This window comes from Pongo pygmaeus, chromosome 7, assembly GCF_028885625.2.
Source record: "Pongo pygmaeus isolate AG05252 chromosome 7, NHGRI_mPonPyg2-v2.0_pri, whole genome shotgun sequence".
Classification (NCBI taxonomy): Eukaryota; Metazoa; Chordata; class Mammalia; order Primates; family Hominidae; genus Pongo; species Pongo pygmaeus.
The window spans coordinates 39,669,018-39,694,273 of NC_072380.2; the positions used below are offsets into that span (position 1 = coordinate 39,669,018).

Below are 25,256 nucleotides of genomic sequence, written 5' to 3' on the forward strand. Positions count from 1 at the left end.
TTTTTCATTATGTCTTTGCCAGGTTTCGTTATTAGGGTTAGGCTGACTTCATAGAATGAGTTAGGGAGGAGTTCCTCCTCCTTGATTTTTTGGAATAGTTTCAATGGAATTGGTGCTGGCTCTTCTTTGTATGTCTGGTTGAATTCAGTTGTGAATCCATCTGGTCTGGGGCTTTTTTTGGTTGGTAAGTTTTTATTATTGATTCAATTTCTGAACTCGATATTAGCCTGTTCAGGGTTTCAATTTCTTCTGATTCAATGTTGGGAGATGGTGTGTTTCCAGGAATTTATCCATTTCCTCTAGATTTTCTAGTTCATGTGCATACAAGTGTTAATAATAGGCTTAGTATCTTTTACATTTCTATGTGGTTGGTTATAATGTTACCTTTGTCATTTCTGATTGTGCTTATTTGGATCTTCCCTCTTTTTTCTTTGTTAATCTAGCTAGTGGTCTATCAGTCTTGTTTATCCTTTCAAAAAACACACTTTTGGTTTTGTTGATTCTTTGTATTTTTGGGTTTCAATATCATTTCATTCTGCTCTGATTTTAGTTATTTATTTTTTTCTGCTAGCTTTGGGGTTAGTGTGTCCTTGTTTTCCTGGTTCCTCTAGGTGTGAGGTTAGAATGTTAATTTGAGGCCTTTCTAACTTTTTGACGTAAGCATTTGCCACCATAAACTTTCCTCTTAACACCATTTTTGCTGCATCCCAGAGATTTTGGTATGTTATATCTGTTTTCATTTATTTCAATAAATTTTTTGATTTCTGCCTTAATTTTGTTGTTTGCTCAAAAGTCATTCAGGAGCAAGTTGTTTAATTTTCATGTAATTGTGTGGTTTTAAGAGATGTTCTTGGCATTTATTTCTATTTTTATTTCACTATGGTCCAAGATTATGCTTGGTGTGATTTTAATTTTTTAAAATTTATTGAGACTCACTTTATGGGCAAGCATGTGGTTGGTCTTAGAGTATGCTCTGTGTACAGATGAGAAAAATACATACTTTGTGGTTGATGGGTGGTGTGTTCTGTAGATGTCTGTTAGGTCCAATTGGTCAAGACTCAAATTTCAGGCCAGAATTTCTTTCTTAATTTTCTGCCTCAGTGATCTGTCTAATACTGTCAGTGGGGATGTTGAAGTCCCCCACTATTATTTTGTGACTAAGTCTTTTGGTAGGTCTAGTAGTACTTGTTTTATGGATCTGGGTGCTCCAATGTTGGGTACATATATTTTTAGAATAGTTACATCTTCTCATTGAATTTAACCTTTCATCATTATGTAAAGTCATTCTTTGTCTTTTTTTATGGTTGTTGGTTTAATGTCTGTTTTATCTGATATAAGAATAGAGACACTGTTCTTTTTGTTTGTTTTGTGTTTGCATGATAGATATCTCCGAAACCATTTACTTTGAGTCTGTGGGGTCATTACATGTGATAAGGGTCTCTTGAAGACAGCAGACAAATGGTTCTTGTTTTTATCCAACTTGCCAATCCGTGCCTTTTAAGAAGGGCATTTAGACCATTTAAATTCAAGGTTGAATTGATATGTGAGGTTTTGATACTATCATAAAGTTGTTAGCTGGTTGCTTTGTAGTTTCTGTTGTACATTGCTTTATAGGGTCTGTAGGTTAGGTACTTAAGTGTGTTTTTGTGGTAGCATATATCATTCTTTTGTTTCCTTGTTTAGAATTCTTTTAAGGATCTCTTGTAAGGCTGGTCTAGTGGTAATGAATTCCCTTAGCACTTGCTTATCGGGACAATATTTTATTTCTCAATTTATGGAGCTTAGTTTGGTGGGATATGAAATTCTTAGTTGAAATTTCATTAAAAATGCTGAAAATAAGCTCCCAATCTCTCCTGGCCTATAAGAGATTCTGCTATCTGCTGAGAAGTTCACTGTTAGCTGATGGGTTTCCCTTTATACATGATCTGACTCTTTTCTCTAGTTGCCTTTAAGACTTTTTCATTAGCATTGAACTTGGACAGTGTAGTGACCATGTGCATTGGGAACACATTTTTTTAGCCATAATAAATATATTCAGTGTGTCAATATTTTATCCCAATCACTGCCAACTAATCCTGGGTCTTGACCAAGTCATACCTAGCCCTAGAGTTATGAGACAACTGGGGTAAAGTTATATTTTCAAAGTAGCTATGTATTTTTAACTATGTAAGTAATACACAAATATATGATAATTGTAAAAAAATCAAACATTCAAGATAAAAGTAAAATTTCCCCTTGGGACTATCACTCCCATCTATAAGGTCCCCATTGTTAACAGCTTTGTGTATATTTTTTCAGACTTTTTATTCTATTTTTACATATATTTATGTGTCTATAGAAATATGGGCTATAATTCTGTGGAGGAAGTTTTGGACAAATGATATTCTATACATTTTTTGCAAATTGCTTTTCTTACTCAACAATATGCTTCAAATATGTTTGTATTTATACATAAAAGCTGCATAGTGTTCCAGTGGAAAAAAAAGATACATAAATGTATGTTTTCCTAGTATATTGCAACAAAGTATAAATCAATAAATAAATCAATTAACAATTTATTTTTCTGCTAAGAAGTTCACTCAATAAACCAATTAACATAGCCAGAATATCCTCAATATTAGCAAAGTTAAAAAAAGTATGCTTTTAAATTACCAGGGGGTAAATATATTACAATGAAAATTAGACATTATCAAAACTCAGCAATATATCTATAACTATATTCCAATGAAAATTTATAGACAAATGTATAAATAATAAAGATAAGAGCAAGAATTAATAAAATAAGCAATCATTATATAATAGATAGCTTAAAGAGAAAACTTGGTTCCTTGAAAAAACTAAAAAAAAAGTTAAAAATTTTCAAGTAACACTAATGAAACCAAATAAGAAAAGGTATAAACAACCAATATCAGGACTGAAAAAGAAAAAAAAACTCAGAACCTACAGCTAGAAAGAGGACATAATAAAAAATTTTATATTAATAAATATGAATATTCTGAGAATATGAGAAATTACTAGAATGGTAAAACTTACAATTACTGACTCAATGAGAAACAACAAATTAGAGTGTTCTCATAATTAACAAAAGAGTTGTATCTCTATTTTAAAAACTTCTGACAACTGCCACCAGCCTAGTAGATTTCTCTGATAAATTCTAATATTGAAGGAGGTAATAATCCAATTTTCTTCTTTTTTTTTTTAATAAACAAGGCTCCATGCATTTTATAACCAGTGTAAACTTGACACAAAAAAACCTTTGAGGAGCTTATTACAAGAAAAGAAAATTAGAGGCCAGAGTCACTCATGAACTCAGATACAGAAATTCTAAACAAATATTAGCAAGACAAATTTGGGCTTATTTTAATAATGTAAAATTGATTTTGTATTTGAATATAAATCAATATTATTCATCACAGTAAAATAAATAAGGACAACATTTATGCTAGATCCAGCAAATAAATACAAAACTTTCTGTAAAATTAAACATCCGTTTTCTAGAGCAGTGTTCTTCAATGGAACTTTTCATAATTATGGAAATGTTCTTTTGTGCCATACAATACACTTTCCACTAATCATATGTGTGTGTTGAGCACTCAAGATGTGGCTTATATGACTGAGTACGTGAATTATTATCTTTGTTTAATGTTAGTTAATTTAAATTTAAATAGCTACACATTGCTAGTGGTTGTCATATTTAACATTGCAGGTCTAGAATCTCCAGTTTTTCATTTCTTCCAAATAAGTTAGGTGGAGGCATTGAGAAAACAGAAAACATTTGTGATTTTATGAACAATTTTTGAGGTTATTTAATTTTGGTTTCTACAGGTGAATAAATCTGGCTGATATGATTTGTTCTAAAAGGAATAATATAAGGAAATGTTTAAAGAGAATGTTAGTTAATAAGATATCTAATAACTGTTTTCTCTAGGTTTTGGCCCCATAGGAATATCATTGAAATTATATGAAATATAGTGACATAATATATTTCTTTTTTAAAATTTCAACTTTTAATTCAGCTACAGGAGGTACATTTGCAGGTTTGTTACAGGGGCATATTGCACACAGGCGGTGAGCATAGTACTCAGTAGGTGGTTTTTCAACCCCCTCCCTTTCTCCTCCCTCAAGACAATACATTTATCTTACACATTACTGAATGAGATATTGATTTCTATAAATCTCACATAAAGAATGGGATTATGAAAAATCAGTGAATTTTAGAAAAGCTTTATACTTTGTAAAGTTATATGTCACAGTTTTATTTGGTGGTACCTAATTATATGTGATTAACTAACACTTAGCATTTTTTTACAGAATTGCACACATAAATTATGCTGTGATCCTTCAACATGTAGAATGAAAGGTAATGCAAAATGTGGTTCCGGAGATTGCTGTTCAAAAGATTGCAAGGTAAGCGGCAATTTGTATCTGACAATGGCTCAGCATCAAATTTCTTGAAATACTTGTTTCAAGGAGATGGAAAACATATCAGTAATATGTTCAGCCCTTGCCACCATATTATATCCAAGCAACCTAAGACCCACTATCATACTTAAATCCATTCAGTAATCTATCACTTCCTGTACTCTCATGTACATAATACCTAATGCTTCTTCTCTCCCAGCTTGATTTTCCAGCTCAACATATCTGTTATTGTTACAACCATTTGGTCTCTCTTACTGACACCATTTAATGAATTCCTGGTGGACAAGAGGTAGAGCAAGTTGGTGGAATAGGACAGTGATTGTTCCCCCACAAAAACATCAATTTGAACAACTGTTCATGTATGAAAATACCTGCATAAGAGCTAAGGAAGCCAGGTGATGAAACGGCTCCGTTGTCTGGGTTATATAACCTGGTTCTATGTCACGGTCCAGAAAGAATTCGGGACACGGACACACAGGAGGAGTGGGTTTGGCAGTGGAAAGTTTAATAGACAAAGAAGAAGAGAGAGAGAAAAAGCTTCCTCATAATGAGAAAGTGGGTCGCCAAAAAGAGGGTCTCCTGTTTGCTGCGGAAAGCAATGGGTTTTGTACAGATGCTTGAGGAGGCAGCGATTAATTTACATAGGGCTCAGGGAATTGGTTTGACCAGGCGTGCCGTTTACATAGCCCTCGAAAATACTGGCCCTCCCACCGTAGTCTTTTATTATGCAAATACAGCCTCCACCTGGCGGCGGCCATGATACCTGTACATGTGGGTTTACTTGAAGGCTGTCATGATACCCTTAAACGTGGTGACAAGGAAAAGAGGGCAGGGGACACCATATTGGATGTACCTGGCTTCCAGGTATAGCTGCCGGCATTTACATATAAAAGCTTCTAGTTTGCATATCTATGCCTGACTTCTCAGGCTGCTTTCTGTTAAGAGAAGAAATGGTTTGGGACTGCTTTTTATTAAAGGAAAATTCCACCAAGAGCTTTTACCCTTTCTAGCTGCCTAAAAATTATTTCTTAATAATTCCTGTATTAGTGAGAGGTCATAGTGCCTGGTTATAGCATGATAAGAAAAGATGCATTAAAGAGGGTAGGAAGGACAGTTTTACATTACCTGCATCGCCCCTCCCTGAACCCCAGGCAGCACCGCACAGCACAGCACAGCACAGCACAGCATAGTACAGCACAGCACAGCGAAAGATACTGTCTGCTTGCCAGAAAAAGAGGGAAGTGAGACTTGGACTGTACCTTTTAACCAATACCAGGTCAACCGCAGTAAAACCTGGCACTGGGAAGACGCCCAAGGCCCTTGAATCTTGGCTGGTAATTATGATCTGAGCTTTCAGAACTGCCGCAGCACCAAACAGTAACCTGTAGCCCCTGCAAGATGGCCTCAAGTTTTGGCCTGCATCACCACCCACCTACTACAACAGTGTTGGGCTCCAAAAGCCCACAGTGACAAGCTGACTTCAGCAGCTGGGAGGGTTGAATTCTAGCTCAGCGTTTCAGTAACTTTAGCAGCCAAGAGACTGAAAATCAAACAGGAATACTGGAGCTGAAAATACAATGAATGATGTTTAAAAATGCAGTAAAGAGTGCAAACAGCCGAACTGCTAAAGCCAAAGAAAGAATCTGTGAAATAGGAGATAACTATTTTGAAAATATTCAGTTAGAGGAGAAAATAGAAAAAGAATGTAAAGGAATGAAAAAAACTCACAGGATTTATGGGGCACCATCAGAAAAGGTAATATATGAGTAGCTGGTGTTCAAGAAAGAATAAAAAAGATAAAGAGATAGACAGCGGCCAGGCGCGGTGGCTCAGGCCTGTAATCCCAGCACTTCGGGAGGCCCAGGCGGGCCGATCATGAGGTCAGGAGATCGAGACCATCCTGGCTAACATGGTGAAACCCCGTCTCTACTAAAAATACAAAAAAATCAGCCGGGTGTGGTGACGGGCGCCTGTGGCCCCAGCTACTCTGGAGGCTAAGGCAGGAGAATGGTGTGAACCAGGGAGGCGGAGCTTGCAGTGAGCCGAGATCACATCACTGCACTCCAGCCTGTGGGACAGAGTGAGACTCCATCTCAAAAAAAAAAAAAAGAGATAGATAGCTTATTTACAGAAATAATAGCAGAAAACTCTCCAAACCTAGAGAAAGATATAATCCAGGTACAGGAAAAGTCAAAAGTCTCCAATTAGAGTCAATCCAAATAATCAATAAATGTATATGTTCTAATTGATCCCTATCCAGCCATTCCCCTGTCTCTCTCCCTCTCCACAGGCTTTTCTGTTCCTCAAAACACAACAATATTGACATTAGACCAATTAATAACCATACATGGCCTCTAAGCGTTCACCAGAAAGAAAGTTTCATGTTTTTCATTTTAAGTCAAAAGCTACAAATGATTAAGATTCCTGCGACAGGCATGTCAAAAGCTGAAATAGGTTGAAAGCCAGGACTTTGTGCTAAACAGTTAGCCGAGTTATGAATACGAAGGAAAGTTCTTGAAAGAAAGTAAAAGCACTAGCCCAGTGAACACACAAATGATAAGAAAGCAAAACAGGCTTATTGCTGATATGGAAAAAGTTTTAGTGGTTTGGATAGATGATCCAACCAGCCACAACATTCCCTCAAGCCAAAGCCTAATCCGGAGCAAGGACCTAACTCTCTTTAATTTTATGATGGCTGAGAGAAGTGAGTAAGCTGCAGGAGAAAATTTTAAGCTAGCAGATGTTGGTTTATAAGTTTTAAGGAAAGAAGATTTTTCCATAGCATGAGTGCAAGGTGAAGCAGCAAGTGCTGATATAGAAGCTGCAGCAAATTATCCTAAAGATCTAGCTAAGATCATTGATGATGGTATCTACACTAAACAATGGATTTTCAGTGTAGATGAAACAGCCTTCTATTGAAAAAAGATGCTAATATAGTTTGGCTGTTTGTCCCTATCCAAATCTCTGTTAAATTGTAATCCCCACTGCTGGAGGTGGGGTCTGGTGGGAGGTGTTTGGGTTTTGGGGGTGGATCCCTCATGGCTTGGTGCCATCTTCACAATAGTGATTAAGTTCTCATGAGACCTGATTGGTTAAAAGTGTGTGGCGTGTCTCCCCTCTCGCCCCACCAACTCCCTCTTGCTTTGGCTCCTGTTCTCGCCATGTGATGTGCCTGACCTCCTTTGCCTTCTGCCTTGATTGGAAGCTTCCTGAGGCCTCCTCAGAAGAAGATGCCACTATGTTTCCTGTACAGCCTGCAGAACCATGAATCAATTAAATGTCTTTTCTTATAAAGTACTCAATCTCAGACACTACTTTATGGCAGTGAAAGAATGGCCTAATACCGATGCTTTCTAGGACTTTCATAGCTAGAGAGAATTTAATGCCTGGCTTCAAAGCTTTAGGCTGACTCTCTTGTTATGGGCTAATACAACTGGTGACTTTAAGTTAAAGCCAATGATCATTTATCATTCCAAAAATCCCATGACCCTTAAGAATTACGCTAAATCTAGTCTGCCTGTGCTCTATGTTGGAACAACAAAGCCTGGATGACAGCACATCTGTTTACAGCATGGCTTAATGAATATGTTCAGCTCATTGTTGAGACCCAATACTCAGGAAAAAAAGATTCCTTTGAAAACATTACTGCTCATTGACAATGCAACTAGTCACGCAAGAGCTCTGATGGAGATGTGTAAGCAGATTAATGTTTTCATACCTGCTTAACACAATATCCATTCTGCAGCCCATGGTCAGACAAATGATCAAGGAGTCATTTTGACTTTCAAGCCTTATTATGTAAAGACTCTAGCTGCCATAGATAGTGTCTTCTGATGGGTGTGGGCAAAATTATCTAAAAATCTTCAGGAAGGATACACCATTTAAAATACCATTAAGAACATTTGCAATTCATAGATGGAGATCAAAATATCAACATTAACAAGAGTTTGGGAGAAGTTGATTCAAACTTTCATGGATGACTTTGAAGGATTCAAGATTTCAGTGGAGGAGGTAGCTGCAGATGTGATACAAATAGTAAGAGAACTAGAATTAGAGTCTGAAGACATGACTGGATTGCTGCAATCTCCTAATAAAACTTGAATTGATGAGGAGTTGCTTCTTACGGATGAGCAAAGAAAGTGATTTCTTGAGATGGAATATATTCCTGGTGAAGGTACTGTGAACATTTTTAAAATGACAATATAGGATTTGGAATATTACATAAACAAAGTTGATAAAGCAGTGACAACATTTGAAGGGATTGACTTCAGTGTTGACAGAAGTTTTACTGTGAGTTAAATGCTATCAAACAGCATTGCATGCTACAGAGAAATCTTTCAGGAGAGAAAGAGTCAATTGATGTGGCCAATTTCATTGTTGTCCTATTTTAAGTTATTGCCACAGCCACTTCAATTGTTAACAGCCACCACCCTGATTAGTCAGTGCCATCAACATTGAGGCAAGATCCTCCAACAGCAAAAAGATTACCAGTAAACTAAAGGCTTAGATGATTGTTATCACTTTTTATCAATAAAATATTTTTTAATTAAAGTATGTATATTTTTTAGGCATAACGCTATTATACACTTAATAGACTACAATATAGTGTGAACACAACTTATATGCACTGGGAAACCCCAAATCTTATGTGGCTTGCTTTATTACTGTATTTGTTTTACTGAGGTTCTCTGGAACTGAATCCACAATACCTCTGGGGTACATCTATATATAGAAAACTCCACCAAAAAAAAAAAAAAAACCAAAAAAAAACAACTGTTAGATTTAGTAAATAAATTCAGTAAAGTTGTAGGATACAAAATTTACATACTAAAGTCAATGGTGTTCCTATACACTAATAGTGAATTATCTCAAAAAGAAATCAAGAGAACAATCCCATTATGATAGATAAAAATAAAATACTTAAGAATAAATTTAACCAGGGAGTTAAATGATGTCTACACTGAAAACTATAAAATATTGATGATAGAAATTGAAGACACAAATAAATGGAAAGCTATCCCCTGTTCATGGATTGGAAAAATTAATATTGTTAAAATATCTATAATACCCGAAGCAACCTACAGGTTGATTGCAATTCTTATCACAATACTAATGACATTCTTCACAGAAATAGAAAAATAATTCCTAAAGTTCAAATGAAATCAGAAAAGACCCCCAGTAGCCAAAGCAATCTTGTGCAAAAAGAACATAGCTGTAGGCATCACACTACCTGACTTTGAAATATACTACACAGCTGTAGTAACCAAAACAGCATGGTACTGGCATAAAACCAGATACTTAGACCAATGGAACAAAATACACACCCTAGAAATAATTCCACTCATTTATAGTCAACTGATTTTCTACAAAGGTGCCAAGAATAAATAACCAAAGAAAGGATAGTTTCTTCAATAAATGGTGTTGGAAAAACTGGATGTCCACATACAGAAGTATGAAGTTAGATCCTTATCTCTGTCCATGTGCAAAAATAAAACCAAAAAGGATTAAAGACTTAAATATGAGACTCAAAGTTGTAAAACTACTTGAAGAAAACAGGGAAAAAGCTTCATGACATTGTTCTGGTCAGTTATTATTTCAGACATGACTTCAAAAACATAGACAACAAAAGCAAAAATATACAAATGGGATTACATCAAGCTGAAAAGCCTCTGCACAGCAAAGGAAACAATAAAAAAAGTGAAGAAAGAATCTACAGAATGGGAGAAAATATTTGAAAACTATACATCTGATAAGGGTTAATATCCAAAATACATAAGGAATTCAAACAACTCAATAGCAAGAAAACAACCCAATTAAAAAATGTGGAAAAGATCTGAATAGGCATTTCTCAAAAGGAGTCATATAGATGGCCAATAGGTATATTAAAAAAGTGCTCAATATTACTATCTTGAGTATCTTGTCAATCAAAACCACAATGAGCTATCACCTCACTTCTGTTGGAGTGGGTATGATCAAAAGACAACATAGATAACAAGTCTTGGCAAGGATATGGAGTAAAGAGCACCCCTACACACTGTTTATAGGCTTGTAAATTAATACAGCCATTATGGAGGACAATGGGGGAGTTCCTCAAAATATTAAAAATAGAATTACCATGAGACCCAGTGATTCCTCTACTGGGTATGTATCCGAAGGAAATAAAATCTGTTTGTTGAAGAGACATTAACGCTCCTGTGTTTATTCCAGCACTATTCACAATAGCCAAATTATGGAATCAACCTCTGTGTCTATCAGCAGGTGATTGGATAAAGACAGTGTGGTATACATCATACACAGTGGAATACTATTTAGCCATAAAAAGTAGGAAATTGTGTAATTTGTGGCAGTATGGTTAAACCAGGAGGATATTATCTTAAGATAAATGAGCCAGGTACAGAAAGACAAATAATGTATAATCTTACTCATATGTGGAATCTTAAAAAGTTGATCTCATAGAATTAGAGATTAGAATGGTTGTTGCAGGGAGGAGGGAATGGGGAGATGTTGGTTGAAGGATGTGTAATTAAGTTAGAGAGGGGGAATAAATTCAAGATAACTATTGTATAGCATAGTTACTATAATTATGTTGTATTTTTGACAAATGCAGAGAATGGATAGTAATGTTCTCACTACAAAAGAACTATATATATAGTTCACTTTAAAATATTGTGTTGTATATGATAAATACATGTAATTTTATCTATCAATTAAAAAATTCCCAAATAATTTTCCACACCCAGCAGAGTTCACTGAAATACTCTGGGAGAATGAAACAAACTCTGGAACAGGGTAAATGGCAGACATCCATAAGATTGGAGGGAGTGCATGCTTTTAAAATTAAGTCATTATAGGATCTATAAGCAATTTCAGAAAAAAAATACCATTCTCAAAAAAAAAATTGCAAGGCTTGGCATCTTTGAACTAAGAGAATGTTGTAAGAATAGAACAAAATAAAACTGAAGGTGAATAAAATGAAGAATCATTACAGATAAACTACATTCACAATTTAAACTTAAGATAAATGCCAAACTTAAAGAATATCAGAATTCTTGTGGCTCAAACTAGTTATTGACATGGAAGATAAATATAAGAAATTAGAGCCAAATGTAATGATTATAGCAGAGAGAAAAATAGAAAAAAATAGCACTGAACACACAGATAGTAAGTTTTTAAAATCAATATAAAAAATCAGTGGCTTCCAGCATTCTGTTTAGCTTTCTCATATTATTCCTAAAATTATGTAGAGTAACAATGTGCAGATCAAACCTTGCCAAAATAGGATGAGATAAAAGGTTGGCATTAGAAGCAGACAGGTTCATTTACAGCTTAAAGTTATTTGTTCATTCACTAATTCAGGAAATAGTTTACTCCACACTATCTAGTGGGAGATAGTAAAGAGAATAAACATATAAGCAAACAAACACTAAACAAGATAGTTTCAGACAGTGATAAGTGATTTTAAAATAAAATAAAATAGGACGATAGAATAAAAAGTGAGGGAAGAGGGTATTTTAGCCAGAGTAAACAGGAAATGTCTTTCTGAGGGGTGACATTTGAGCTAAAACCTTAATGACAAAGAAAATAATTGGCATAGAGGCTTCAGGGAATAAATGAAGTGGTAGAGAGATCCTTATTTTGGACATGACTTCAAAACATAGACAACAAAAGCAAAAATATACAAATGGGATTATATCAACCTGAAAGGAAGATGTATACATAAAGGAAGAAAAGTGGCCTGTTTTGCTCTAATTTGATGACTAATAGAGAAATAGTGTACTGGTCCTAGTCAATGTGACTCTTCAGAATTATTCAGCCGTGATTTTTTTTTTCTCAGTGTTACTGATGGAGAAACAAAAGTATGTAGCTAACAGTTATTTTCAAAGTATGGATTCTATCAAAATTGTCAACTCAAATCATAATTAGGTAAGATGATTTAGAACCACATTCTAAAATGTTGCTGACTGCATGTTCTCACTTATAAGTGGGAGTACACATGGACACAAAGAAGGAAACAGCAGACACCAGGGCTTAGATGAGAGTGGAGGGTGTGAGGAGAATGAGGATTGAAAAACTGCTTATCGGGTAAGCAGATAAGCTTACCTGGGTGACAAAATTATCTGTGCAGCAAATCCCTGTGACACATAATTTACCCATGTAACAAACCTGCATATGTGTCCCTTGAACGTAAAAAAAAGTTGGAAAGAAAAAAAAAAAGGCGATGTTAAGCTAAAAAAAAAATGTGGTTGACTAATCAAACAATTTTTAAATTGGTTCCTGTTTTAAAGGTGATAAAAATGATCTCATTTGCATATGAATATCAGCTTCTGAATTTACCAACAGATTTGCTATAGTGTAGTGGTGGATGGTTTACCAGACAGAGTTTATGTGACTATTGAGATGGGCTCCATCATGGTTTGATGCTCAATTCTAATGCCAGATTGTTTTGAGAAGACATGTTTCATGTGCTCTTTCCAGAGACAAATCTCCTGATAGAGTAATTACATAGGATATTTGGTAAAGCTCTGGCCAGTTTGATAATTCACTACCTAAGTCCAGATAGCCTGACTGGTGAATTCTAACAAATATTTAAAGAAGGGATAATACAAAAATACTCCACAATCTTTTGCATAAAATAGAAGAGGAAAGAACCCTTCTAAATTTATTTTATGAGAACAGTATTACCTTGATACTAACACTAGACAAAGACAAGAAAAGAAAACTATAGATCAATGTCCCTCATGAATATGGATGCAAAAAGTCCTTTAAAAATGGCAAACAGAATAAAGAAACATAAAAGGAAGTATCCACCATGACCAAAAAGGATTATCTCAGTAATGCAAAAGTGGTATAGTTAATGTAACACACCATACTAATATAATAAAGGACAAGAAAATACAAGATCATCTCAAGTGATGCAGAAAAGGGATATAACAAAATGTAACACCCATTATAGATTATTAACAAATTGTAAATAGAAGGAAACTTCCCTTACCTGATGCAAAGTATTTATGAAAAACCTACAGCTAACATCATACTAACCATGAAATTCTCAATGCTCTCCACCCTAAAATCAGAATGAAAGTGAGGATGCAAGCTCTCAGTGCTTCTACTAAACATTGTATTGGAGGTCCAAGAAAGTAAAATCAGGTAGGAATAAAAATTAAAAAGCATCTAACTTGGAAGACAAAAAGTACAACTGTCTTTATTTGCAGATTACATGACCCTGTGTATGTAAAATCTTAGGAAATTTACCAAAATACCTGTTTGAATAAATAAATGAATTCAGCAAAGTCACAGCATACGCAATTGCTATGCAAAAATGAATTGCACTTCTATATACTAGCAATGGAAAATAGAAAAATAAAATTAAGAATAGAATTTCATTCACAATAGCATAAAAATAAATACTTAGGCATATATTAAGAATACAAAATATACACGCAAACAACAAAAAATTTCTGAGAAAAATACAAAAACCTAAATAAATGCTGAGATCTTCCATGTGAATGGGTTGAAAGATGGTATTGTTAAGACAGCGATTCTCCCTTCTGTCGGGGGTCCCCAGTATTACCCCTTGGTTCAGTAAATCCATAGGAAGACTCACGTGATTGAACATAGAATGTACTCATCACTATAATTTATTACAGAAAAAGGATACAAAGCAAAATTAGCAAAGGAAAAAGGCTCATGGGTCACGTATGAAGGAAAGTAGTCACAGGCTTCCAAGAGTAATTTCCTAGTAGAGTCACCCATGAGGGACTTGATTCCTCCAGCAATGAATTATGACAATATGTGTGAAATCTTGACTGCCGGGAACCCAGACCCTAAGGTTTTTATTAGAGGCTGGTCACATAGGCATCTTTTGCCTAGTATCTACCCAAATTCCAGACTCTTAGATGGAAATTGGTTGTTCATTATAAATAACAAGGTCTAAACAGTTCAGGCACAGTGACTTATTAGTTAGGCAATGGTGTGGGAACTGTAACTGAGGTGTCAGCCAAAGGCCAGCCTTGCTAATATATCTTTCTAAGTATAGCAGTCTGAAGTCTGCTATGTTAACTCTTTTCTGTACATGTCTAAATTCATCTATGGATTTAAGACCAAGCTTTGGCAAAATTCTAGTAGGCTTCTTTACAGAAATTGATGACATAATCCTAAAAATTCTGGAAATGCAAGGCACCCAGAAGGGCTAAAACAATCCTGAAGAACAAATTGAGGGAGTCACCATTTCATATTTCAAAAATTACTATAAAGCTAAAGTGATCTAGCTTAACATTGTACTGGCATAACATTAAATGCATGGATAAATGGGATGGAATTGAGAGTCCAGAAATAAACTCTTATATTTATAGTCCATTGATTTTTGACAAACGTGTCAAGACAATTTGATAGAGGAATAATAGTCTTTTCAGCAAAGGCTATTGGGACAATTCAATATCCACATACAAAAATGTAAATTTGGACCTTTTTATCATGCCATACACAAAATTTAACTCAAAATAGACAATCAACCTAACTGCAGTAGTTAAAACTATACATCTATTGGAAGAAAACATAGGAAAAAATATTCATAACCTTGGATTTGGCAGAAATTTCCAAGATACAACATCACAACTATAATTCATAAAAGAAATAGTCGGTAAACTGGACTTTATCAAAATTAAAAACCTTTGTGCCTCAGAAAACACTATTAAGACAATAAAAAGACAAGTCACAGAGGGGAAGAAAATATTTACAAACTATTTCTGATATAGTACTTGTATACAGAATCTATTAATAATGCTAACAACTCAATAATTGAAGGGAAACAATCCAATTACAAATGTATGAAATATATGAACAGGTAAAATACCTGTTCAAAGAAGATAGGCAAATATATACAAAGTTATATACAATGATATACAAAATATATAGAAATATATACAAAATAATTACATGGAATAATAAATACACGAAAAATAGTAAAGACATTGTTAGTCATTAGCAATGTATATATTCAAACAAGATACTACAAGACACCCACTAGAATGGCTGTAATCAAATGACAGAAAATAATAAATATTGGTGAAAACAGAGAAACAGGAACTCATAGACTGCTAGTAGGACCAAAAAATGGTGTTACTACTTTGGGAAACAGTTTGACAGTCTCTTAAGCAGTTTAACATAAGTTTACCAATTGAACGAAGGATTCTACTCCTAGGTCTACTCAAGATAAATGAAAACATGTATTTACAAAAATTTGCATATGGATGTCTATAACAACATTATTCAATGACCAAAATCTGAAAACAACTCAAATATCTATAAACTAATTGACAAAAACTATGATATATCCATACAGTGGAATACTAGAGAGCAATAAACGTTGACAGAATACTCATACATACTACTATCTCAAAAACACTACTATGCAAGAGAAGCTAAGTACAAAACCCCACCCATTTTATCATTTTATTTGTAGAAAAGGTCCCAAAATGCAAATTTATAGACACAGTAAGTAGATTAGTGGTTACCTGGGGCCAGCCACAGGCATGGGGATTAACTATAAATGGATACCAGGGATCTTATCCTATGCTAATAGAAATGTCCTAAATTTGGGTTGTGGTGCTGGTTGCACAACTATGTAAATTTTCTTAAAATATCACCAAAGTGTACACTTAACATAGGTGAATTTTATGGTATGTAAGTTATAAATTAAACCTCTAATAAAGTTAAAAACAGAAAAGGTCATCCTGATGAAGATAAACTCCCACCTAGTGGCCAAGAAACATGTTTCTCCTGAATTTAGTGATTGTGGACTCAAGAGTTGTGTTAGTTGATAATAAGTGAAAAAAATGATTTGAGCATATTTGTAGGCCATGGGAAATATTTATTAAAATGGTGACCTTGAAGGTTTTACAGTGAGAATTGTAGAATGATGGAAATGTCATCCAGTATGTCAGTGGAGCAGTTGATATCTCTAAAAAGAAAAAGTAAATAAGAATATGTAGGTGTTATTGAAAATAATATCACATGGTGAGAAACAATGTGGCATAATAGAACAAAACTGAAATCAGAATGTTTGGATTTAAATTTGTGTCTATACTTTTGTCTCTCATAATGTCATATAGTTGTAAGAATATACGCATGTAGTCTTTTCAGATTGGCTTCTTTCAATTACCAACATATTATTTATAGTTCATCTATGTTCTATAGCTATAGTTCATGGCTTGGTAGCTAATTGCTTTTTATAGCTGGATATTATTCAATTATATGAATGTACCAGAGTTTATGTATATATTTATCTGTTGAAAGACATTTCATTTACTTCCCAATTTTGGCAATTATAAATAAATCTGTAATAAACCTTTAAAAAATAAAAAATTCCATTACCCATCTTGTCAAGTCACATTATAGGCTCGCAATTTCCTAACTTTAAAAACAGTGTTTGTTCTAATTATTTAACAGATATATATTTGGGGTGAAATGTATTTGAAAATTGTTTTTTGGAAATATGCTAATTCAGTAAGCTATTCTTTTTTATAATACATTTTATTTGAGATTGCCACAGATTTCTGGACAGACACACACACATGCACACACATGAATAAGCAAAAAATAATAGATTGACCCTGAAAAAAGCATAATTTTCAAAAAGTTATAAGGGCTACTCTCATAATATACAATTAATGTGTCAGAGTTTTATTCAACTCATTAATGAGGGAACTAGGAAGAATAATAGGCTTGTTGAAGAGTAAGTAACAAAACTAGATAAATAGGATTTGGAAACAAAAGAATGTTAGCATAATATTGCTATGTTCAAATATTTTCCTGTGGTTAATATCCACAGGAAAAAAACAATAACTTATTTGGTTGTCTTTTCTAAATGACAGGAATTATTTCCTATTCTATCAGACAAAAACCTAAAAGTTAATATGTAACTTCACAAAGTCTATGACAATTAATCAATATTTCTTAGTTTCATTACTTTTTTTTAGCCTCTATTTCATTTATTTCTGTTCTTATCTTTACTTCCTTTTTTCTACTAACTTTGGATTTTGCTTTTTCTAGTCCCTTGAGGTGTAATTACATTAGGTTGATTATTTGATATCTTTCTTCTTTTTTGATGTAGATATTTATTGTTATAAACTTCCCCACTGGAATGATTTTTGCTGCATCTGATAAGTTTTAGTATATTGTGTGACTATTATTGTTTGTATCAACATATTTCAAAATATTTTTACATTTTCATTTTAAGTTCTTCTTTGATCCATTGATTGTTCAGCAGTATGTTGCTTAATTTTCATATACTTGTAAAATTTCCAAATTCCAAGTCCTGTTATTGACTTCTTGTTTTATATCAATGTGGTGAGAAAGATACTTGATACTATTTCAATCATTTTAAATTTTCTAAGACTTATTTTGCTGCCTGACATATGATCTATCCTGGAGCATATTTCATGTGTTCTTGAGAAAAATACATATTCTGTTGCTATTAGGTCCATTTGGTCTAAAGTGTAGTTGGAGTCTGATGTTTTCTTATTAATTTTCTGTGTGGATTATCTGTTTGTTGTTGAAAGTGGAATATTGAAGTCCATTATGATTATTGTATTACAGTATCTCTCTTCTTTAAAATCTATTAATATTGATATATACCATATTTTATATATTGTATATATTATACACACACAATTACTACTAGACCTCAGAAATGAGGTTTATGGCAACAAAATGATAGTGGGGACTTCAATACTCCACTGAGAGCACTAGAAAGGTCCAAGACAGAAAGTCAACAAAGAAACAATGGACTTAAAGTATACCCTAGAACAAATGGACTTAACACATATTTACAGAACATTCTACCCAACAACTGCAGAATGTACATTCTGTTCATCAGCACATGGAACATACTGCAAGATAGACCATATGATAGACCACAAAACAAGTCTCAATAAATATAAGAAAATCGAAATCATTATCAAGTACTCTCTCAGACCACAGTGCAATACAATTGGAAATCAACTTCAAAAGGAATCCTCAAAACCATGCAAATATATCAAGTTGAATAACCTGCTCCTGAATGATCATTGGGTCACCAGTGAAATCAAGATGGAAATTTAAAAATTTTTTGAACTGAATGGTAATAGTAAACAACCTATCAAAACCTCTGGGATACAGCAAAAGCAGTGCTAAGAGGAAAGTTCACAGCATTAAATGGCTACATCAAAAAGTCTGAAAGAGTACAAATAGGCAATCTAAGGTCACACCTCAAAAAACTCAGAAAACAAGAACAAACCAAATCCAACCCCAGCAGAAAAAGAGAAATAACAAAGATCAGAGCAGAACTAAATGAAATTGAAATAAAAAAATACAAAAAATAAATGAAACAAAAAATTGGTTCTTTGAAAAGATAAACAAATACGGTAGACCGTTAGTGAGATTAACTAAGGAAAGAAGAGAGAAGATCCAAATAACCTCAATTAGAAACAAAATAGGAGACATTACAACTGATATTACAGACATACAAAAGATAATTCAAGGCTACTATAAACACCTTTATGTGCAAAAACTAGAAAACCTAGAGGAGACAGATAAATTCCTGGAAATATACAACCCTCCTAGATTAAACCAGAAAGAAATAGAAGCTCTGAACAGATCGATAATGAGTATCAAGATTCAAACAGTAATAAAAAAAATGCCAACAAAAAAAAGTTCAGGACCACATGGATTCACAACTGAATTCTTTCAGACATTGAAAGAATTGGTGCCAATCCTACTGAAACTATTCCAAAAGATAGAGAAAGAGGGAATCCTCCCTAAATCATTCTATTAAGCCAGTATTACCCTAATACCAAAACCAGGAAAGGACGTAACATAAAAAGAAAACTACAGACCAATATCACTGATGAACATAGAAGCAAAAATCCTCAGCTCAATACTAGATAAATGAATTCAACAGCATATTAAAAAGATAATCTACCATGATCAAGCGGGTTTTAAACAAGGGATGCAGGGATGGTTTCACATACAAAGTCAACAAATGTAATATACTACATAAACAGAAGTGAAAACAAAAATCATATGATCCTCAATAGATGCATAAAAGCATTTGACAAAATCCAGCATTCTTTTATGATTAAGACTTTCAGCAAAATTGGCATAGAAGGGACATACCTAAATGGGAAAAAGTTGAAAGCATTCCCCCCTGAGAACTGGAACAAGATAAGGATGTTCACTTTCACCACTTCTATTAAACATAGTACTGAAAGTCCTAGCCAGAGCAATCAGACAACAGAAAAAAATAAAGGGGATCCAAATTGATAATGAGGAAGTCAAACTGTGGCTGTTCACTGATGATATGATCATATACCTAGAAAACCCTAGAGACTTATTAAAAAAGCTCCTGGATCTGATGAATGAATTCAATAAGTTTCTGGGTACAAAATCAATGTACGCAAACCAGTAGCACTGCTATCCACCAACAGCGACCAAGCTGAGAATCAAATTGAGAACTCAACCCCCTTTACAACAGCTGCAAAAAGAAACCCTTAGGAATATACCTAACCAAAGAGGTGAAAGATCTCTACAAGGAAAACTACAAAACACTGGTGAAAGAAATCATAGATGACACAAATGGAAACAGCCCATGCTCATGGATGGGTAGAATCAATAATATGAAAATGACCACATTGCAAAAAGCGATCTACAATTTCAATGCAATTCTCATCAAAATACCATCATCGTTCTTCACGGAACTAGAAAAACAATCCTAAAATTTATAGGGAACACAAAAAGAGCCCACATAGCCAAAGACTAAGCAAAAAGAACAAATCTGCAGGTACCACATTACCAGACTTCACACTATACTACAAAGCTATAGTTACCAGAACAGCATGATATTGATATAAAAACAGGCAAGTAGACAAATAGAACAGAATAGAGGACCCAGAAATAAGGCCAAATACTTACAGCCAACTGATCTTCAACAAAGCAAACAAAAACATAAAGTGTGGAAAGGACACCCTATTCAACAAATGGCGCTGGGATAATTGGCAAGCCACATGTAGAAGAATGAAACTGGATCCTCATCACTCACCTTATACAAAAATCAATCAAGATGAATTAAAGACTTAAATTTAACATCATCTGAAACCATAAAATTCTAGAAGATAACATGGTGAAAACTCATCTAGACATTGGCCTAGGCAAAGACTTCGTGACTGAGGACCGAAAATCAAATGCAACTAAAACAAAGATAAATAGATGGGACTTAATTAAAAAGCTTCTGCACAGCAAAAGAAATGATCAGCAGAGTAAACAGGCAACACACAGAGTAGGAGAAAATCTTCACAAACTGTGCATCAGACGAAGGACCAATATCCAGAATCTACAAGGAATGCAAACAAATCAGGAAGAAAAACAACAACAGCAACAAATAATCCTATCAAAAAGTGGGCTAAGGACATGAATAGACAATTCTCAAAAGAAGATATACAAATGACCAACAAACATATGAAAAAATGCTCAACATCACTAATTATCAGGGAATTGAGAATCAAAGCCACAATGTGATACCACCTTACTCCTGCAAGAATGGCCATAATTTTTTTTAAAAGATGTTGGTGTGGATGTGGTGAAAAGGGAAAACTTTTACACTGCTGGTGGGAATGTGAACTAGTACAACCACTGTGGAAAGGACTATGGACATTCCTTAAATAACCAAAAGTAGATCTACCATTTGATCCAGCAATCCCACTGGGGGCATCGACCCAAAGGAAAATAAGTCATTATATGAAAAAGACCCTTGCTTATGCATGTTTATAGCAGCACAATTCACAATTGCAAAAATATGGAACCAGTCTAAATGACTATCCACCAACAAGTGGACAAAGAACCAACAAGTGGATAAAGAATTTGTGGTATATATGTATGTACATATATATATATATGTATATATATAGTGTATATATGTGTGTGTATTGTGTATATATATGTGTGTGTATATATACACACACATATATATACACACACACATATACAATGGAATACTACTCAGCCACAAAAAGGAATGAAATAATGGCATTTGCAGTAACCTGGATGGAATTGGAGACTGTTATTCTAAGTGAAGTAACTCAGGAATGGAAAACCAAACATCGTATGTTCTCACTTATAAGTGGGAGCTAAGCTATAAGGATGCAAAGGCATAAGAGTAATATAATGGACTCTGGAGATGTGTGGGAAAGTATGGGAGTGGGGTGAGGGATAAAAGACTACACATTGGGTGCAGTGTACACTGCTTGGGTCATGGGTGCACCAAAATTTCAGAAATCACACCTAAAGAACTTATCCGTGTAGCCAAACCGCACCTGTTCTCCCAAACTATTGAAATAATTAACAATAATAATAATAAAGGTGAGATCCAGAACAAAAAAAGATGAGCCCATGAGGTGCACTTCTTGAGCAACACAATTCAATTTATTTAATTTTACCTCCATGATCATGAAAACATAGTTTTTCAATATTCTAAAGTCACGACTCCCATATACCTACAAAGTAAAAATATTTGTAAAAGAGTTTTCTCTGCCTCTCAGTGGAGGAGCCAATAGGATGATAAAGCTTGATTCAAAGAGTATTTGAGGAAGTGAGTGTTCACAGGTATTTTTAAAAATGTTAGAATAGGCCGGGCGCAGTGGCTCATGCCTGTAATCCCAGTACTTTGGGAGGCTGAGGCAGGCGGATCACGAGGTCAGGAGATAGAGACCATCCTGGCTAACACGGTGAAACCCTGTCTCTACTAAAAAATACAACAAAAATTAGCCAGGTGTGGTGGTGTGCGCCTGTAGTCCCAGCTACTCGGGAGGCTGAGGCAGGAGAATGGCATGAACCCGGGAGGCGGAGCTTGTAGTGAGCCGAGATCGCGCCACCGCACTCCAGCCTGGGTGACAGAGCAAGACTCCGTCTCAAAAAAAAAAAAAAAAAAGTTAGAACCAAAGTATGATTGCCTTTTATACCAGTTCGTAAAAGGAAACAAATTCTGAAGAAACAAGTGTTGATACTTTCTCATTATACATGTGCAAATTTTCCTCTATAAACACTTTGAACCATTAGTTTTGAATTAAATGTTGACTCTGTAAGCTTGAGTGACAGTAGATATTGTATTTGTCTTCTCATGCATCACCTGGAAAATGTGTGTGAGACTTTCTACAGATAGCAAATACTTGAAAACTTAAGAAAAAGTTGGCGAAAAACAATTTTGAGAAGATAAATTTTATATAAGCTGGGCCTTCAGGACCTTTGAAAGCTAGGAAAATTTTTATTTACTTTGCATAGGATAATGACAATAGCCATAAGAGACTGGGGCATGTGTTGAAGAAAGAAGAGTTTTCAGAGATGATGATTAGATGCTTCTTAGCAAAAGTAAATTTGTAGAAAGGGAAGCCCAGAAGCAGATCAGAAATATGTAATTATGGAAGTTATTTTTAAGTTTTTTGCAACATGAAATCTGAAGTAAATATGAAATAAACTTTCTCCTGCGTGTTCTTAGAATATCTTCATGATTTATGTGATTAAATTTCTTGTGCATAAAAAAATGGGTAATGCTTATAAGAGAAGCTGGAAACCCAAAGATAAGCAGACATCCATAAAGGAAAGAAAGGCAAAGTGGAGCTAGGGAATATAAAAATTACTCATAATCCATTTTGGCTCTGCTCAGTTGGGCAGTTTCTGGTTTCTCCAAATCAATCTTAAAGAAGAAATCAGCAGCCATTTATAAAACGATAAATCCTCATCATAAACATTTAAAAAATGTTGCAGGCTTTAAAAGGAGATATTTTAAGAATCCTGTGTGATGCTTAAATAGTTAACAAGAAGATTTAATTTTCTAATTGCTATTAGAAACTTAGAGGAAAAAATGGACCAGCATATAGAGCCTACAGAGAAATAAAACTTAAATATCATTGATATTTAAAGTTTTATGTTTCTCTTTCCTCCTAGTTCAAACCGGTTAATACGATTTGTAGGAAATCAGCTGATAAAGAATGTGATTTCACTGAATATTGCAATGGGGACCTTCCATACTGTTTGCCTGACACTTATGTACGTGATGGAGAATATTGTGATTCAGGTGGAGCCTTCTGTTTTCAAGGAAAGTGTCGGACTTTTGACAAACAATGTGATGATTTAATCGGAAGAGGTAATAATCATAATTTTCTTCTTAGTCCCTAAATTCTGATTATTCCAAAGTCTGTTATTGAATTTTATGGAACAAAAATGTAAACGTATGTGTTAATGACTGAATTCTTGCATAATGTATATTAGTGTTAAAGAAAAAGCAAAATTATCTTTTCTTTTTCTTTTTTGAGACGGAGTTTCTCTTTGTCGCCCAGGCTGGAGTGCAGTGGCCTGATCTCAGCTCACTGTAACCTCCGCCTCCTGGGTTCAAGCGATCCTCCTGCCGCAGCCTACGGAGTAGCTGGGATTACAGGAGCACACCATCATGGGTGGCTAAGTTTGTGTTTTTAGTAGAGACAGGACAGTGTTTCACCATGTTGGCCAGGCTTGTCTCAAACTCCTAGCCTCAAGTGATCTGCCCACATTGTCCTCCCAAAGTGCTGGGATTACAGACACGAGCCACTGCGCCTGGCGCAAAAACAAAATTTTCATGATTGTGAAATTCAACAACAAAAAACCTCTCTGAATTTATATGGAATTCTTGTTCCTACAGAAAAGAAACCTCAAGTGAAAATGCAGTTTTTCAAATTATCATATAGAATTTGTGGTGAGGGTTTAGTTTAAAGGAAACAAGGTTTTTTAATCAGAGGAAAGCAGGGCTAATCACTGATTAGTTGGGTTTCAAAGCACTTGCTGATAAGTGAGGGCTTCAGTTCATTACCAATCTAGTCCATTTTGATAATTTCCTATAAATGTCATTTGCTTCATTGGAAGATACAAATTCCTGAACGTATGCAGTGCATGTTCTCCGAGAGAGTGAAATTTTTCATTCTTAGCCCTCCCTTGAGGTCTTCTCTAACCAGGTCATAGATCTCTAAATATTGTCTACAGCAATGTGACTGCCAGGAATTTAAGGAGAAGGTGAGATGGAGGTTTTGATGATTTTCATAATTTTGTTCTGCTTTTCTAACAGAATCATTATTTGTACCATATGGCAAGACAATAGCTATAGACTTTATTTTTTTTTTATGTTCCAGTAAAACTTTATTATTGTTTATTATTATTATTATTATACTTTAGGTTTTATGGTACATGTGCGCAATGTGCAGGTAAGTTACATATGTATACATTTGCCATGCTGGTGCGCTGCACCCACTAACTCGTCATCTAGCATTAGGTATATCTCCCAATGCTATCCCTCCCCCCTCCCCCCACCCCACAACAGTCCCCGAAGTGTGATGTTCCCCTTCCTGTGTCCATGTGTTCTCATTGTTCAATTCCCACCTATGAGTGAGAACATGTGGTGTTTGGTTTTTTGTTCTTGCGATAGTTTACTGAGAATGATGATTTCCAATTTCATCCATGTCCCTACAAAGGACATGAACTCATCATTTTTTATGGCTGCATAGTATTCCATGGTGTATATGTGCCACATTTTCTTAATCCAGTCTATCATTGTTGGACATTTGGGTTGGTTCCAAGTGTTTGCTATTGTGAATAATGCCGCAATAAACATACGTGTGCATGTGTCTTTATAGCAGCATGATTTATAGTCCTTTGGGTATATACCCAGTAATGGGATGGCTGGGTCAAATGGTATTTCTAGTTCTAGATCCCTGAGGAATCACCACACTGACTTCCACAAGGGTTGAACTAGTTTACAGTCCCACCAACAGTGTAAAAGT

At 34.7% G+C, this 25,256-nt stretch overlaps 1 protein-coding gene across 3 annotated transcripts in view; it reads left to right on the forward strand.

The window, feature by feature from the left end:
- The window catches only part of LOC129041948 (disintegrin and metalloproteinase domain-containing protein 5), a 133,733-nt gene that overhangs the window by 60,518 nt on the left and 47,959 nt on the right, over positions 1 to 25,256 (forward strand). For all 3 annotated transcript variants that reach the window (XM_054497383.2, XM_054497385.2, XM_054497384.1), the window contains 2 exons: positions 4,312 to 4,407; positions 23,395 to 23,593. In XM_054497383.2, coding sequence (XP_054353358.1) covers positions 4,312 to 4,407; positions 23,395 to 23,593 — 295 coding nt within the window. The remainder of the gene's footprint in view (positions 1 to 4,311; positions 4,408 to 23,394; positions 23,594 to 25,256) is intronic.